The 18,096-nt window shown below is 44.3% G+C and overlaps 1 protein-coding gene across 3 annotated transcripts; it reads left to right on the forward strand.

The window, feature by feature from the left end:
* Positions 1-100: 100 nt before the first annotated feature.
* Positions 101-17,944, forward strand: LOC109634748 (uncharacterized). Of its 3 annotated transcripts, none has more exons than XM_069519045.1 (31): positions 101-171; positions 1,571-3,929; positions 4,907-4,968; positions 5,155-5,193; positions 5,296-5,475; positions 5,588-6,156; positions 6,311-6,576; positions 6,681-6,709; positions 7,017-8,095; positions 8,646-8,822; positions 8,925-8,959; positions 9,092-9,244; positions 9,483-9,605; positions 9,818-9,856; positions 9,948-10,073; positions 10,167-10,293; positions 10,632-10,837; positions 11,241-11,405; positions 11,485-11,619; positions 11,820-11,858; positions 11,944-12,084; positions 12,411-12,505; positions 12,631-12,654; positions 13,082-13,496; positions 13,762-15,912; positions 16,017-16,110; positions 16,205-16,327; positions 16,524-16,823; positions 17,018-17,134; positions 17,223-17,344; positions 17,430-17,944. In XM_069519045.1, exons 2-31 carry the CDS (start codon positions 1,986-1,988, stop codon positions 17,502-17,504), a joined length of 9,150 nt encoding a protein of 3,049 aa, XP_069375146.1. In that variant the 5' UTR covers positions 101-171; positions 1,571-1,985; the 3' UTR covers positions 17,505-17,944. The 3 variants fall into 3 exon arrangements, with proteins under 3 accessions (XP_069375146.1, XP_069375148.1, XP_069375147.1); XM_069519047.1 differs by having other exon boundaries at positions 6,311-6,570; XM_069519046.1 differs by lacking the exon at positions 101-171 and adding an exon at positions 1,044-1,168.
* The last annotated feature ends 152 nt before the right edge of the window (positions 17,945-18,096 follow it).

An 18,096-nucleotide genomic window follows, 5' to 3' on the forward strand; every position in this document is an offset into this window, starting at 1 on the left:
ATGCAGATGAGATCGGATCAGAATCGAACTGTCACCATTGTCTTCCAGTGACCGCGCATTTACACTTAAGGCGCGTGCTTTTACTCTGAAAGCTGGTCACCCACACCGGAAGTCCAGACGGACGGTTTCCTGTTCGCCAACGAGGAGAAGAAGAGTTTGACGCATGTGAAGGTACGTGACCAAAAAAAACCAAAGATGTTCAAACACGAAGCGATCGCGTTGTTTCAGTCGATGATTGTGAAACATTCACTGCGTCCGATTCTTCACCGGCGCCCACGTTAGCTCCGGTTAGCAGCAGCTAGCTTAGCTCTGCTCCGGCTCTCACGTTAGCAGCAGCAGTTGATTCCCCGTTAGCTTCGACGTAGACCTGCGTCAAATCTCTCTGACGTCACGCGGACGCTTCGTGCATCCTGCGTTTTGGTTTTTCCGCGCAGGATTTGCGCGTCATCAGAACCTGTGGCCACGCCAGATGCACGAACCACGCGATGACAACAAACGGCAAACTTTGTTTACGCTTTTTCAGAAACAGCGTAAAGAAACTGCTTTAGAAGTTCAGAATGAACGATTGTGAAATCTTCACGTTAAAGTTCAAATAAAACAAAACAAACGTACATAACAGACGTCATGGTCAGAGTTCTGTGTTTGTGTCACCGGAGTGCACGAGGCAGTGGCAGGTGCTCCACAGTTTCAGGGGGAAACGTCATCAGCGCAGAAATGGCGCAGAAGCTGAGTGACCTGGTCCAGAATGATCTGATCTGATGTGTCATCGCCTTGAGCCAAACGTCGATGTCCTCGAGTGTCGCCATCCTTGCTTATGTTTTCCACAGGCAGGTCTGGAGGCAGCAGAATGATTCTGTGGTCTGCCCACTAGTGGAACCTTCAGTAAAACGCGCCTCGAAATCATTTTGCAGGTGCACTGTCCTGAATCGGAGGGGATGGTTCCTCTTTCGTCCCGACTCTGCGACTTTATTAGTTCTCTTCAACGTCTTTTGTTAGATCTGATGTGAGAAACGTGTAATTAAAGCTGCGTTTCCACCGCACGGACATTCTCCAGGATCTAGGAACCTATGATGAAACTCTTAGCTGTGTTCCAAGCTGCCTCCTTCCTGGGCCGCGCCGACCTGCGAAGGCCCGACTGACGTGAGAGGGTGTGGTTTACAGCTCAGAGGTTGTTCTTGTGTTGCACCCCCACTGTATTTGTCACCCATATGTTCTGCTGCACTGTACGAGGATGATCTACTTCTCTGATCTTTTTGATTTGTCACCTGAAAACTCCTCCAAACTATCTTCTGATGTTATACCAACTTCTGCCTGCCTGCAGAGGATAGTCATAACTTCATGGATATTCTGATAGCCCACCCCTACTGAGAGAGAGATGAGAGATGTGTTATGATTGTTTGAAAATGCAACATCCTTCATCTGTTGGCTCTATTGTCTCATCTGTGTCCATCAGAGTTGAGCATGTTTGTTTGTCTCAGTTTGTCAGATGTTTGCCCTGAACAGCTGTGACCCTGTTTTTTCTCTCTATCTGTGCTGTGTTTCTTTTGCCTTCTTTCTTCTGTCTTTCTAGTAAAGCCCAAGAAGTGTGAAAGAACAACAGGAAGCTCCACAATGGACCAGACAAGACTCTCCACATGAAGGATGTTACTGAGCCGAGGAGCCAAATCCGGTCCATTCATTGAACCCTTTCTTACCTTTTTTGTTACTCTTTAACTTTTCGTTGCTATCGGAGCATTTCTTCCTTCTCCTGCTGCAGGCCCCTTAACGAGACCCCCGGAGGTCTCGTAGGGAGCCTTGTTCCTGATTTAACAGCGCGCTGCATCCTTGCAACTGAAATCCCAGCGAACGCAGATAAAAGACATTCTCTTGGTTGATAGTTGAGTTGTGCATTTCGCTCCGTCACGCAGGCTCCGCACATACCCTCAACACCCTCATCCTCAACTGTTGTGGTCATCAATCTCCTTGATCTCTAGAAGGCTGAAAACATGTCTCATCACCATTATAACCCCTATGCCTCTGGTAATCAAAGTTCCAACCAGGGGCAATATGAACTCTCCAGTGCGCAAGCTGAGAGAGACCATCGAAGGGAACTTTCTGGTTTTGGACCAGGGTCCAGCTTCAATTCTCCTGCAGCTTCTTCGGCAGCTCCTGCCAACCATCGTGGAAATATCCCATCTCTGCTGACCCTGTCGGTGAACTACAGGCCTGAACAGGGTCGGGCCACAACAAACGAGGACATAGAGAGGTCTGTAGACTTGCATATTAGCAGAGCCAGAGAGGAGGTGAGGTGTCTTGACAGACCTGCCCAGCCCATAGGCCAGAGCACCCGCTTTACCCACACTCAGAATGATGAGATTCTCTCCTCAGGCGCAGGGACCACTTCCTATCCGATGACATCAACTTTTGCCTCTGGACGCAGACATGCTGAAGTTGAAAGTGTCAGTAGTTCCTTGGACTGGTTGCCAAAATACAAAACTGCTGATGATTCCCCTAAATCATATTCATTACCTGCTTCATCTAGCTATACAAGCAGTGGTGACATTGGCAGGTTTAATACATCCAGTGAAAGACAGCGTGACGGACCGTCCATTTCAGGATTAGGTGATTATCACTATCCTGCACCGGACAAACCCGCAGCTCCTACTGAGACAAGTAGCCACAAGTACACCTCTGAATCTGCTGCAAACATTCTTTTGAATTTTGGTCTTGAAAAAGAGGATTTGGAATTTCTCATCTCTTACCCTGAGGACCAGATCACCCCTGCCAACCTTCCCTTCATTTTGCGTCAAATCCGCACTCAGAAGACCAAGAGGACTATGACTGCAGTTGAGTCCAAACCCTATCCAAAACCTCCACCAATCAGAGGTGTCAGTGAAAGGGACATTTTGAGCAGTTCCGGAGGGTCATCATCTCTTCCCCAGCCCAACAAAGTGATTGACTATGGACATACCAGCAAATATGTTGGAGGGGTGTTAGATGACATTGGAAGGACCAGTGGCAGAAGTGCAAACAGTAGCGTGAGTGGCATTAGTTTGTTTTTGGACGAGCAGCGCAGTGACAGTCGAGAACAATTGCAAAAAGATACAGAGATAAGAAGCATTCCTTTGGGTTTCTCACGTGACCAGAGTAGCTCTGTTACTAATGCCAGCTCTTCGTACAGTTCATTACTGAGGTCTGTGGCTCCTACAAGAAGTGATCCAATGCAACGATTTCAGACCCAACCAGACCAGACTTCTAAACCAAACTTCAACTCTTTCCCACTTCCAAAGAAGGATGCAGACAGAAAGGTCTTCACCTCTGAACCCTTCAAACCCTCTGCTTTGAAAACACCAGAGACAGAACGCCTGGCAACGCTGAAAAGCCATCGATCCTCTATTGTGTTGGACAATGTGTATCCAGGCCGACGTGGTGTTGTGGTCGTTGACAAGATTTATACCAGTTCCGCTAAGGATGTGAGTGAGAGTCGAGGACAGGATTCAGGGGTTTGTGAGCAGATGATAAAGCAGCAGATGCTGCAGCATAAGACACTGACGCTGGAAGAGACACAGCAAAAGCAGAAGGCACCAAAACAGCACCCACAAAAGCAGCATGTGCAGAAGCAGCCATCACAGAAGCAGCCAGCGCAGACAGAGAAGGCACAAACACAGCAGTTGCAGAAACAGCCAGCATCGCAAGTGGGAAACATGTTGTGGCCAACGGTTTACTCCACTGTGAAACCTTCCTGTCTCGTCCCCAGCCCCAGTGTTATTCCTCCAGCTTCACTTCAGCCAGACACACGCAACAGCGTTGATTCGGTTTTAAAGTTAGTTAAGGTACCAGGCCTACAGAAGCAGCCAACGCCGGCCATGATGTACGACTATGCTGCGGCCTCACCGAGAGTCTTCCCACATACCTGTTCTCTCTGTTACAAAGGATGTTCTAATATGAAGGTGAGTGTGTCAGCTAACTACCTTTCTCTTTAAATCTCAGTTACAATGTCGGATTTACATCATGTGACTCAATTGAACCAATAATGTTAAGTTTTGCCCGCTGAAAATTAAAAACAACTTTGTGGAAGAACTTTGCAAGTTGTGAAGAAAATGTTGAATTGTCTACATCGCAATGTATTTAATGGCCTCACAGACCAACGCTGTTTCCAATGTGGCTGCTTTTGCCTCTTTCTTAAGAAGCACCATTGTCATAACCTCTTCCACGGATGGATGTAAGTATGTTGGCAATTATATTGAAGCTTATCATCCATTTCTGTAAAGCATTAAAAAGTTATTGTCACCCAAAAAGCAATTCCCCGAATTATATTTAACAAATGCTGTCAACTTGAGACATCAACGCTGAGGATGACGAACTGGCTTCTTCGCATCTACTCGCCTTTGCTCCTGTACTCGGTGGTTTAGTCCTGATCTATAATCGACAGCAACTTCTGCCGAGATGATGTTAACATCACAGATTCCAGAGCTCAAGAAGACAACCTATGTACAGTTGGTCTTACTGTTAAATAGGTTCCTGTATTTGTCACATTACATGATAATGACTTGTTGCCCTTGAGGTCAAAATTAGTAAATTAATTATAAAGGTTCTAAAGAATTTAGTTTCCATACTCGTTTCTAATAGGCCATTATTTTTAACTTAAACTTTTCATGTACCCTCCAAGCCACGGCTCATGTCACAGCTCTGCACATGAACTCAAGGTTTTTCCCATCTTTTGTAAAGTTGATGTAAATAAACTTGATTAAAAAAAAAAAGTTTTGACTTCTTAACTTCTTTGAATTATAGAGATGTATCAAGAAAAGTTGTCTCTGTCTGTTGAAATGTTGCGTTATAAAAAAACTGTCAGTTGAGATATTGATGCTGACAGTAGTTGTTCTAAGGTCTTTCTAAATGTTGTGTGTTTTGTTGTTCTGATCACTAGGACTGGATCTCCCACCAGAACAGCAGCCTTCACCTCAACAGCTGCAAATACCTCCGGACGCTGTCAGTCTTTTTTTATTTTCTGTAAATTCCTGTTACTTTTGAGGCATTGATCATTAAACATTGAGAGGAAATACTGGACACAAACAGAGAAAGGTTTAAATATTGTCTGTCCCTGATGAACCTCTGCAGTATGTTGTGGGACCTCTTTTTTGCGTTAATGGTTGCACTTTCATCGTTTTATTCCAGATATCCGCAGTGGAATGGCGAGATCGTACTCGAGCCCAGGTACATTTCTGTTTTTATCAAATCATTTACAAAATAGTACCCTGCTTTCTTTTCTTCTTTGCCTGTCATCAACACATGCGTATGTCACTCTGTTCTTTTCAGTGATGCAGGGAAAGAAGCCACGCCCTCGACTTCGGCCTCTGTGCAGATTTCCCAAAAGCATGACAAGAAAACCAGTAAAGGAAGGCGCCCCCGCTCGCCCAGCCCCCGTAGGCCCCACAGCCCAGATGGCAGAGAGAAACGCAGCCTATCACGATCATCACGTGGCTCCAGACATGGCCGGTCTGTGAAGCATTCATTTTTAAATTAGCAATGATATTGGGAGAAACACTTCACTCTCAAATATTTCAAAATATCGTGTTAATTTGAAGAACTGTTTTTTCCCTTGCCTCAGATCTCGTTCTCGATCTCATGATCGGTCACGATCAAGGAGCTATGAGAGATCAAGGAAAAGAGAGAGACGGTCATCTCCAAGGAGGAGAGACGACAGACAGTCCTCGCCAAAGAGGGAAGACGACAGACAGTCATCACCGAGGAGAAGAGATGACCGACGGTCTTCACCAAGGAGGAGTGAAGAGAGGCGGTCATCTCCAAGAAGAAGCCGTGAAAGACCGTCATCACCAAGGAGGAGAGACGACAAACTGTCTTCACCAAGGAGGAGAGAAGAGAGTCGGTCATCTCCAAAGAGGAGTGAAGAGAGGCGGTCATCTCCAAGGAGAAGTCGCGAAAGACGGTCATCACCAAGAAGAAGGAGTGAAGAGAGACGGTCATCTCCTAGAAGAAGCCGCGACAGACGGTCATCACCAAGGAGGAGAGACGACAGGCGGTCTTCATCGAGGAGAAGAGACGACAAGCGGTCCTCTCTGAGAAGAAGCCGTGAAAGGCGATCATCATCAGAGAATTCCCCTCAACGGAGGTCGAGCAGTGCAGACAGACTGGTGAAGAAAGTACTGGAAATATCTGGTTAGTAAAATTTCAAATATTTAATCTTATCAGTTCCTCTTTAAAACCTTTGGGGCCTGGGACCCAAAATGATCTTAGACCATGGTCAATGTATAAAACATCTCGCAGGCACATTGAAAACTTTTCTCTGACACTCTGCCATCTTTGTCTCCAGATGTCCAGTCTGTGTCCAAACCCTCTGACTTGGAGGCTGTGGTTAAAACTTTGTTCGCTGAGATAGCCAAGATGAAATCCTCGTCATCATCTACAGGAGGAAAACACTCAAAGTCTAAACCCTCTGCTGGGAAAAAGAGCTCGTCCTCTGCGGCCTCTTCATCATCGTCCGCCTCAAAAGCAAAGAAGACGACAGCGATGACAAAGTCCACCACAGCCAGCCTGCAGGAGAGCAAGGCTGGTGCTTCCACTAAGACAAAGGTTGGGGTGTGTGTTTTGCGTATTATTTATATTTCTTTGCAGTAGTAATATGATGGTGTCATTAAGCTGATTAACCCTAAATAAAACATTTTATTCTGGTTTGTTCGCAGGTTACTGAGCAAAAGAAAACTCATCAGAAGTAAGATATGCTTCTTTTACATAGTTTCAGAGTAACAGAGGTTTTTATCTGTCAGTCTTCACTTCTTCACCTCCTGACAAACATCACTGTACTATTAAGTCTGCACAGGTTCTGGATACACATTTGCAATCATATTGAACTTCAGAAATATTTTTAGTTTCAGTTTGAATGGTTTTATTAAATTACGCAGTCATAAAAAAAAATATTAACAACTTAGACCAAGGAAGAATTTCTTCTCTTTATTCACATTATGTGCGTTGTTGATTTAGAAAGTGCCTGACAACATGTTGTTCTCTTTTGTTCACAGAAAACCTGCTGTGTCCAGAGTCCTCTCCGATGACAAAGCAGCTGATGAAGGGTCGACCAATGTAACTAAGGCAAAAGTTTTGGTATCGAAAGCAAAAAGTGTCTCAACCAAGCAGGTCTCTAAAAAGCCAAGATCTCCTGAGGTTGATGAATCAGAAAATCTTATCGTTGCTGAACCAACTAATGTCTCCGGAGTAAAGGTCAAAGTGGAAACGGCCTCAGCTTCGCAGGAACCCAAAATACCAGTGAACAACTCGGCTGCAGCGGGAGATTCGACAAAAGTAAAAGTTGAAGAAAAAGCTGCAAAACCCACGACGGTGACGTACAAATCCACAACTTCACATGTAGAAACAAAAGAATGTGATTCAAAGGTTAGAAAATCTGAACTGAAGCAAGAACCAGAACCTGTCAGAATCGATGCAGTGGCCAACGACGCTAAAGAAGCTGAACCGATGGAGCTTGTGGAAACAGGACTTGACGTGGCAGAGCCCATGGAAGTAGAAAGTTGTGCTGAGGGCAAAGAAGAAAAACTGACAAATGTGGAGGCTGTTTTAGACAAATCCAGTGAGAGTCAACTACCAACCTGTAAAGATGAGACCGGGCCTCCTACTGTTCCACCTCCAAACACAGAAGCAGATCCTAAACCTGCAGACACAAGTTCTCAGAAGCCTCAGCCCGACATGAAAACAGAAACAGCTGCTGAAGCGTCATCACAGGTCCCAGAACCAGAGTCCGCAGCCTCAGACTCTGCAGCCCCAGAGTCCGCAGCCTCAGACTCCGCAGCCTCAGACTCTGCAGCCTCAGACTCTGCAGCCTCAGACTCTGCAGCCTCAGACTCTGCAGCCTCAGACTCTGCAGCCCCAGAGTCCGCAGCCTCAGACTCCGCAGCCTCAGACTCTGCAGCCCCAGAGTCCGCAGCCTCAGACTCCGCAGCCTCAGACTCTGCAGCCCCAGACTCCGCAGCCCCAGACTCTGCAGCCCCAGAGTCCACAGAACTGTCTGCAGCTTCTGGTCTGGGGACCAAGATGGAGACTTCACGACCTCCAAGTTCAACTGATGAGGTGGAGAAACACACAAAAGGTATGTCGAAGATGATTTGTGTCAAATATTTTTGTTGAGAAGCATTGATGGAAATTTTCCAAGGTTCAATATTCATTTTAAAAAACATACCACAAAGGGAAGCACACAGAAAAGATGCACCAGACTTAATAAAAAATAAAATAACCTGACAATTCCCACAAGTAATCCCTTATCTTTCACTGCACTTCACCCAAGTTCAAATGCACCAAATGAACGTCATTGTCGTTCTAACATTATTTTCGGAGGTGAAGACTGCAGCTGCTTCCTCTTCTTTCTTATTTTTTCTCCTCTTATTGTTTGTTGGTCTGGACCTTGATCGGAGGAACCTTTCACACTTTATATTTTGGTTTCGACTAAACTGAAAAGTTTGAAGGTCCGGACTCAACAATAACAAAACCTTCAACATGTTCCCTCTCCCTCGTCATTGCCTCCTGACTTCCTTATTTGCTCTGTGCTCTACGATACTTGTACTTATACAGTGTTGAAGATCTTTCAAAGTTCAGCTGCTAATCGTGGTGACATTTCTGATTTGAACATCCCTCATCTGCAGTGAAGAACCAAAGGGATCCAACATCAGCCTCCGAAGCCATCGGCGACGTTTCAACCGAGCCAGCAGCTGGAACAGTGAGCGAACAGCAGGAAGCAACAACCGCGTGTTCTTCAGCTGTAGTCCTCCCTCTGACAGTCGGGGAGTTGGTAGAAAAGCGCTTTCATCTAAATAGCTTCAGTAAGAAATCCAAGAAAGAGACGCAGTTGTCATCCTGTAATCAGGATTTATTATTTCATACATTTTAGTTGTAGATTAAATATTTTCCTTTTTTTTTCACAGCGTTCCTGAATAAAAAAACGACCTTGTCCCCAAAAGTAAGTTCTAATCTCTTGTAGGGACTCCTGCAGTAAAAAGGTCTCAACATTTATTTATTCATTTACCTCAATATACATTTTGTCTCCTGTATCGATCTTTCATTAATACGAAAATGTTCTCCTTTTTCCCAGTTTTTCTTAATCGGTAGGAGGCTACTGATGATCTCCAACCTGCCGAAGCATCACGAGGGCTGCTACACAGAGGAAGACGTCGCCAATCTGTTCATTCCTTTCGGATTCATATACTCAGACGAAAACATCTATGTTCTTCCTCAGGCGTGCGTTGTAAGCACAGAGTTATTCATTTTGCATCGGTGTGGTTTATTAATCCAATATTTGTTTTTCTTTACATCATTACTTTCTTCATGTGAAGTTTTTTCTGGGTTTTATTTCATCGATGTAACATTAAGATTGTTTTTACTGATTGTAACTCACAATTTACCTCAACATTTCTGAAAAAGTTGTAATATATACACAGGTAGTACTGTTACTAATGTATATTTGTTTCTGCTTTTCCTCCCAGGCCTTTGTCTTGATGCCGTCCTTGGAGAGTGTACACAGTGTTCTGATTGCCGAAGGGGATCTCATTGCTATCAAAAACAATAAGCTGTGTCTGCGTGTCGTGGACAGCATGCCAATGGACCCGGTAATTATCATCACTGCGCTACACTGCTTGTTTTTATGCCTCATGCGATCTCACAAAATTTAGACTCATTGATTAACTGATGAGACTCAAGTGGTCAAAGGTCACAGTGAGTCTGAAACTGTACCGGTTGGAGGAGGCAGTAATTCCAGTTGTTGGTTGACACGATACATGTCCAGTATATTAATTCCTGCCTAATCTGATATTTCTTTCAGATGAGGTTTTATAAAGCCCTGATGAAGCGGATGAATTCTGTAAGTAACACACACACACACACACACACACACTTACTTACTGCACCTCGAGGTATTGAAAAAAATAATGAACTTGTTGATTTTGATGCAGCCGGTGGTTGACGATGGAAACAGAACGGTGTACATCACGAATATTTCACCGAGCGAAGCCAGAGACCTCAGACAGGCGTTGAGAAAAATCAATTCAGTCGCAAACTACCTGCCTCTTCTCAACAAGGTATAAACACACAAACATACAGACACACAAGCACATGTGTTTCAGTCACTTCAAAAGATTCCTGCTCATTAAATCTGTCCACACATGTTTCAGGTGTTTATCGAATTTGAATCTTGTCGCGATGCTGATCGACTTGGAATTTGGTACAGCCTCCTGAAACGGGCCCCTGGACACAAAATATGCCGGCTGAAAACACCACACAGCGGCTGTACAGCCCTGCGTAAGTCTTCGTTATAGGAGTTATGTTGCAGAAAGATTCTATATAGCATCTGTGTGCAGAACGTTCTCTGTCAAGCCGCAGGACATAAACAGGTGAACAGCTCTTTGTCCAGCAGCAGCTCTTCATTTGCCGTGGTTCCATTACTGCAGGTCATGTTTACAGTTTCAGAAAGAAAACTGTGACCAGCATCACAACACAACCACAGAGATCTCACCATTTTCTTAACAACACATAGAAACGGGTGTCGGCTCTTATCGCTACAAACGAACACAGAGTCACTTGCTTCTTTGTTTTGTCACTTTTCAGAAATAAGACTTTTCTTGTTTTTGTTCTCGCAGCACCAAGACTTCCTGCAAACGCTATGCCGGACAGCAAGCATGCTGTGGCTGGGGCAACTACCCCGTCAATAAAATTTGGCGTTCCTCTGGGCAGCGTTTCACCTTTTTGGATCACAATTCCCACCATTCCCTTTGTGTTCGCCACCATGTCTCCTTGGTTCATCATCCCAGAATATCTGACTGTCAGAGAAAATGACGACATCAAGGTAACCACATTTTCTTCATAAGTACAACCAGTATTCTTAAATGTTTCAGAGGTGATTATCAAAAAACAACTTGTTTTCGGTTTGTCTGTCTCTCCTGATGAGCGCTTTCACTTTCGAATGAATTTGACATGACACACTATTCATTCAGATGTATTACCTCGGACTGTTTGAAATAGTTTTCACTTGGACTCTGAGATGAACTGATTAGATTTCAGTGGTCAAAGATAACAGTGACCTCATAATGTTAGCTTTCCATGAAGTCAAGCGGACGAGCAGAGCAACACGTGTTGATCATCAACAATTAAAAGCAATTACAATTCACAGTAGAAGAACAATGTTCAGCGGTTTCCGTTCTTATTTTCTCTTTGATTGAACTCTTCTCTCTGAACACTGTGTCCTGCAGAAGGCCAAGAGTCGACGTTCCATGTTCCCCACAATCATGTTGACCGGTTTACCAGAAGGAGAATACAAGCACGAGGAAGTCGCCAAGCTGGTCTGGCCTTATTTCCGCAAACAAACTCTTCACTCCCTGTACTACAACGTGATCGTGCTGACACTGCAGAGGAGGGTGAGGACGAAAGACTGCAGACGGACAATTGTTCAAATTGACGTATGTTATAACATGTTTTGTTTCTGCTCTCCTCCAGGCCTTCGTGCATTTCAGCGATTGGACATCGTGCTGCAAATTTGTCCAAGATCACATCTGGCATCCTCGTTCTGTCAGAGGCTGCGCTCTCAGGATCCACTTCGTGTTGGAGTACATGTATCCTGAGTCAAAAGAGGTGTGGCCACTGAGGAGAGAATTAAACAGCACAACATGATGAGAGCATCAGAATGTGATTGTTTCTGGTTCCTCACTAAACCTGGGAATCGTTTCTCAATGAACGTTCAAACCGACAGTTTGAACCATTTGGAGAAACGATGTTGTTTGACCGTGAAACGAGTTTTAACAACATCTCTGATCCTCTGTGTCTTTTTGCAGGAGCTCATGTACAAATCTTTGATGAAATGGAGCAACGCTGTGAGTTCTTATTCTTTATTTTAATCTGAATTTATTTATTTCTTGACTCCTTGGTCCTTAGCCCAGGCTGTTTGTTGTTTTTCAGCGAGTTTCAGATGCAGAGTCTCTGGAGGAGCGGCTGCTCTGTGTGGAGATCTCTGAGACGAGTGTTGATGTTGTGAAGAGCGTCATGAAAGCTGTGGCGTCCATTGCTAAATTTGTCAGCTTCCTGCCGCTCGCCAACAGGGTACGACAACGACACACTTGACTTTTCACCCTTACATGTGAATGATGATTATACTGTATGTCAGAGCACCACGAGGTCCAGATCAGTCTGTAACATCAATTAGTTTTGGATGTGACTGTGGGCTGACAATGACAGAAAACCTTTAAATTAACTAATGTATTTAGTTTTTATTGCTTGGTCCTCAATAATTATTCTCCCTACTACTCTGCTGAGATTCTTTGACCAGATTTGTCTCATCACTTTCTTTATTTCTTCCCCCTCTCTCTCTCTCTCTCTCTCTCTCTCTCTCTCTTGTCACTCCGTCTGTGACCGTCTCTCCACCTCAGATATGTGTGGAGATGGCTGACTCCAGTGGCGTTGCTGAGGTTGTGGAGAAGTACAGTTGTTTGTCACAAGACTCTGAATTTAAGCAACTGATGTCGTAAGTATCCTCAAATAAACTCCTCTTAATGCCTTTTATGAAGTTTGGTTCCTTCTCTGAGTTTTTACATTTTTCACTGCCCTGTCCTCACACCTTAACTGACACCTCTTCTTTCCTCCTCACAGGACAAACGTCACAGGCGTTCAGTCGTGAGTATATCCCTTTCAATTGATTATGTTTCTGCACTGTAACTGTTAATTAAAGTAATAGCTGCAGCCTTGAAGGCTCCACAGGAAGACAAAACCCAGGAACTATTAAAGCAACAAAATAAAACCTTAAAGCAACAGCTTGATGACAATCAGTTTTATGGTTTAGTGACTTGGAATATGGAGAATGTTTCCTCTTTCTTTCCCGCTCACCCTGAACGTCTGTTCTGTGTAACTTTATTGAGTGGGTTCGATCTCCTGTGAGAAGTGTGGAACTGACTGAGAGTCACAGCTTCGACCGTCAGATTCAGGTCCAGCAAGTGAAAGAGTGAAGCTGAACTGTAGATCAGATACAAAGACTTAGAAGTTATTAAAAACCAGAGTTGACATGAAGCTGTCTTGTATGAAGTTTTTCTGTTTTTAATTCCAGTCTGAAGAGCTTAAAGCAGCGTCTTGAAGACTCCAGTGAGATCCATATAAACATTTATCAGGGCATTGTCAGAACTGAAGCCAAGCTTCCAACACAGCCTCCTCCTGTTGGCCTCTCTGGTAACGGGCAACATCCTGTTCTGCAAACCAGCACCCCTGCCTCTGCTAAACCAGCTGGGGATGTTCCAGTGGACCTAGTGGCACAGATTGCCACTGATTCCACATCTGCCCCTAAGGCAAGTGAAGATGCAGATGCTGCTGATGGAGACACTGTCCCAGCTGCTTCCAGTCTGCCCAAATCTGAAGAGACCACCACAGAACTTCCTCAGATCGACCAGGACGCCATCATGGCCCTGAAAGAAGCGGTTCTTCAGCACAGACTTGCCCAAGAAAGGACACAGAGTGAAAAGAAAGAGGTGACGCTTGGCTTTGTTGACTTTGTAGACACTAACAAAAACTTGAAATAACATCAGCTTCATACTGTTAATTGTTGCTGCCTTTGTCAAATACATTTCAATCAAGGTGCACACTCTTAACAATATGTAACATTGAAGTGATTTGAATGTAAAGTTATCAGTTATCATTTAAGAACAGAATCAATGTGTGTGTTGTGATGAATGAACAAGTCAGTCTGTCAAGTATATTTGATTAATGACATTAACGATTTTATTGTTGTTTCAGAGTTCTTTGCAATCACAGGGTCAGGATGAGTCCAGAGACGACTTATATCCTTCACATGTTTCTCATGATGAACCTTTGTACCTGAGTGACTTTGTCACTGTTGATGAAGTTGGTGATGATGTGGAAGAAACAAATCCAGCCCAAAAAGCTTCAATGGGCAAAGGAGATGCAAAGACAAGAAAACAAAATGAAGAGGAATCAACATCAGCAGAATCCTGCAAACAGGTCGAAAAACCTGATGATCAAATCCCAAAAGATGAAGACCAGCCTCTTAAAGTCTGTGACAACAAAGACAGTGAAGTTACTGAAGAAACCTTTCAGATATTGGATTCAACTGACGATCAGACGGCGATGGACCATGACGGCCAAAACATTGAAGCATTGAGTGATCAGATGTCCAAAGAAGAAGAGGAAGATGCCAATAAGGTCGTGGACTCTGTTGAAGATCAGACAACAACTACACAGTCTGACAACAAGGAAAAGAAAACTGCAAAACCTGATGCGACCTCTAGAAGAGATGATAGATCATCCAAGAGGAGTGGCCTGAGGACCAGAGCATCCAGAAGTGAAGAGAAAGTCAAATCACCAGAGAAACAGGACAGGATGGTTAAAAAATCTGAAACACCTCGAGACACCACAGCAAAACGTCCTCAGAAAGACCAAGACGCAGAAGAGGAGAAGGTGTATGAGATAGTCGATTCCATTGAAGAAGAACTGGGTCAAGATGCAGCTGCCACAGAAAGGACAGATAGAAGAAGGAGTGGAAGAGGAAAGAAAGAGGACAAAATGACTCTGAATCTCACTGAAGCATCTGAAAAAGAAGATGAGGAGGCTTCGTATGAAATTTTAGACTCTGTGGAGGACGAGACTGCGACAGAAGAACCGGTCGTTATGACGAGATCGACCAGAGGAAGAAGGGAAAGGACGTCTAAGAAAGACCAAACAAAAAAAGAGGACACACCGACAAGAAGGAGGCGCACTCCTGCCAGAGAATCACAGGAAAAAACAACGAAGACAGAGAAGAACGCTTCTCCAAAAGAGAGCTCACCAACAAAGAAGAGTGACATCCCTGCAAGAGAGGAAATAGATGAGGATGCAACCTATGAAATATTAGACTCTGTGGAGGACGAGGTTCTGAAGGATGACCCGCCCACTACAGGAGGAAAAGGAAAGAGGGGAAGACCAAAGAAAGCAGTTAAATCAACTAGAAAAGACATCGTAACACTGAAGGGGGACAAAGATGCATCTGAAAAAGAGGCTGATGAAGAAAAGGTGTCATATCAGATTCTTGATGCTGTGGAGGATGAGATGGTCGACGATGGCCCTCCTCCAGGAGAGTCACCCAAAAACAAGGAGGAGGAGCCTGTGTATCAGATTGTAGACTCTGTGGAAGATGATCAAGTTCAGGAAGAGTTGACCACCGAGGTGTCCGAGGGAGGGACGAAGGAAACGAGTAAGACAAAAGATGAAACTCGTCCAAAAGAGGAGGCACCACTTTGTAGTGCCATTGTTTTGGAAGCATCACAAAAAGTGTTCCCAGAGGATTTAGAAAGTGGAAATGATCCATCTTGTGCAGAAGAGTCTGGTGTGATGAAGAAGGAAAAATCACCCAAAATAGACATCAAGAAAGAAGATACATCTGCAAAACAGTCCCAAGGAGATGTCGCAACTCCAGCAGAAGAGAAGAACCAGCAACCGTCCGGTAAAAGTGACACAGTAGCTGTGGAAAGTGTTCTGCTGAACCTGGATGAAGTGAGCGATGAAGAGGACGATTACCCTGAAGACACAGCCAAGGTGGAAGAATTGAGAGAGAGGCAAGCTGCTGTTAAAGAGAAGCAGCTCGCCAAGGAGCAAGAGAGGAAGACCAGGCAGAAAGATGGGAGGGAGCAGAGGAGTCGGAGTGGGAGGTGGAAGGCGAAGGAAAGGGGAAAAGAGAGGGACCCCAGAGAGCTGGTGACTCTGGATGAGGTGGGAGCAGATGAGGCAGGGGAAGGAGCGGTGGCACAGTGTCGAGAGCTGGACGTTGAGATCACAGCAGGAGAACTGCAGGGGCTCGTCACTCTGGATGAAATCGTAGAAGCAGCGGAGGGAGAAGTTGAGGAAGGAACGTTGGAGACCCGCCCACCCATCAAAGAGGACCCCGCAGTGGAGGTAAAGAATTTACAAAATGTTAATTCAGTTTTCTTATGCAGGGAAATCACATGTACAGCATAACACAAGTTTGCTGACGCTATAGATCTCTTGACTTCTTTTAGGCTGTGGATGAAGCAGGTGACGATGAGGAGGGGAACAAAGAGGAAGCTGAGAAAACCTCCAGACCTGTGAAACGCAGAATCAATGACGATACAGGTTTGTGGAGCCTTTAATAAGTTACAGTGTATGAATTTCAGTTTTGGGGAATTTCAATTTTTGTGTCTTTTGTTCTTTGTCTTTTTTTTTTTAGAGGAGAGTATGAAGTTTGTGACGGTGGACGAGGTGGGAGAGGTCGAAGAGGAGGAGGAGGAGGAAAAGAAGGAAGCTCCCAGGACAAGAGGCCGACCCAAGAAGAGAACCAGAAAGATGCCTGGTAACACAAACATCTACGTCTTTTTAAACATGCCATTACGCTGAGGCAAAGATCTAAGATTTAAAAATTAAAAATATAATTTCAGCATGAAGTGTCATCTTTGGCTTCATAATTGTACGATGATGAAGATCTAAAAGATGAAATGAATTCTGCTATTTCTGTTTCATTTGCGTTACTTCATCATCTTCTACCACAGTGAGAAAATCTACCAGAGGGAAGAAAGTTGTTGCAAAAGATGTGAGAGAAGAACAACAGGAATCAGGCTCTGAAGCTCCACCGCCCACTTCCCTCGACGCCTCGTCGTCATTGCACAAAGATCCATCAACGTTATCGGGTGACACCCAGGGAGAGGTCCAGGAGGCAGAGGTAGAAGGAGCAGGCCGTTCGGACATCGATGCTGCCTCTGCTGGGGAGGACCTGCGGCCTGAGCCCCCTGAGAACCAGAGGCCTGAAGGAGAGGAGGAGATAGAAGGACGGTGCACGGAGGACGTTAAAGGTACAGAGAGCCCAGCCTATGGATGTAGCTGGTGTGATGATGATCCCTGATCTTGTTCTTTCTTTTTGACTTTGTGCCGAGTACTGGATGGTCACATTAGCTTGAATCACTCCTGCTGGTTATTATCTGCTGCTTAATTAATTGACTAATCATTACAGATGATTTATTAACGGTTCTCTCTGCCTCTTCTTCAGTTCCGAGCAAAAGGAAGGGGGATCTTGTCGGACCTGAGGCAAAGAGATCTCGCTCTGTGTCTCCCTCTATGTCCACCGACATCAAGCTGCCACCATTCAGTCCCAGCAGCCCCGTCGGTGAGAAACACACTCGCACTCAATCTCACTTAATATCCATTGCGTTAGATTTAAGAGATTTAGTTTTACATTTTCTGTTTCCCATCAGGTCCAGAGTTTCTGGTCCCCAAACTGGGGTACTTCTGTAATCTCTGCCATGTTTTCTGCCTGCACGAGAGCAGCGCCAAGGACCTGCACTGTAGCAGCCAGACGCACTACGACAATCTGCAGGTACGCACCAACGCACACACAAAATATAACACAAAAAACACACATGGCCTCACACTGTGCATTTATTTCACTTTCTTTTTTTCAGAAATACTACCAGAAGCTTCAACCTGAACCCAGAAAAGGGTTAACGGAAAATCCTCAAGCTTCCTTTTCTGATTGATCCAGACTTCAGCTGCTGATCTTTTTTAGTATGGTTGGTCCACAGAGGAGATTTATGAACTTTTTGAGTTACAGGGAAGGTTTCTGATTATTGGAGGTTTACCTGGCGCTCTGATAATTTACATTAAGCTGTTGCACTATCCAGGGCATATATGATGATATTAATTTACATGTTCATTCATGAACTGTTTTTGGAAATGTGATTAAAGTTTGGTCCGGTTGACCTTGAATCGGTGAATGATTGAGCGGTGCGAACATCAGTTTCTGGGAAATCTTTGGGACGAGGATTTCTGGGCAAAGAGATGCTTTTTTCTTTTACTCTGAAAGTTCATGTTGGAAGAATCAGAAAACCAAGATATTAGCAGAAACCATGATAACAAATTTTTCCTACTGTCGATGTATTTGAAAGCTCTGAACAATAAAACTCAACTTTTTTTTTTTTTTGAGACATCCATGTTATTTTTGCTTTCGTATTTAATTACGCTTAAAAAGACTTTCCAACTTGGCAATTTGAAAAATCCAGGGAGTAACTGAATTCAAATTTTTTTTTTTGTAATTATTATTCGGATTTTTATTTACTTTGAAAACCTTCA

Source organism: Paralichthys olivaceus, chromosome 22 (assembly GCF_024713975.1).
Source record: "Paralichthys olivaceus isolate ysfri-2021 chromosome 22, ASM2471397v2, whole genome shotgun sequence".
NCBI lineage: Eukaryota > Metazoa > Chordata > Actinopteri > Pleuronectiformes > Paralichthyidae > Paralichthys > Paralichthys olivaceus.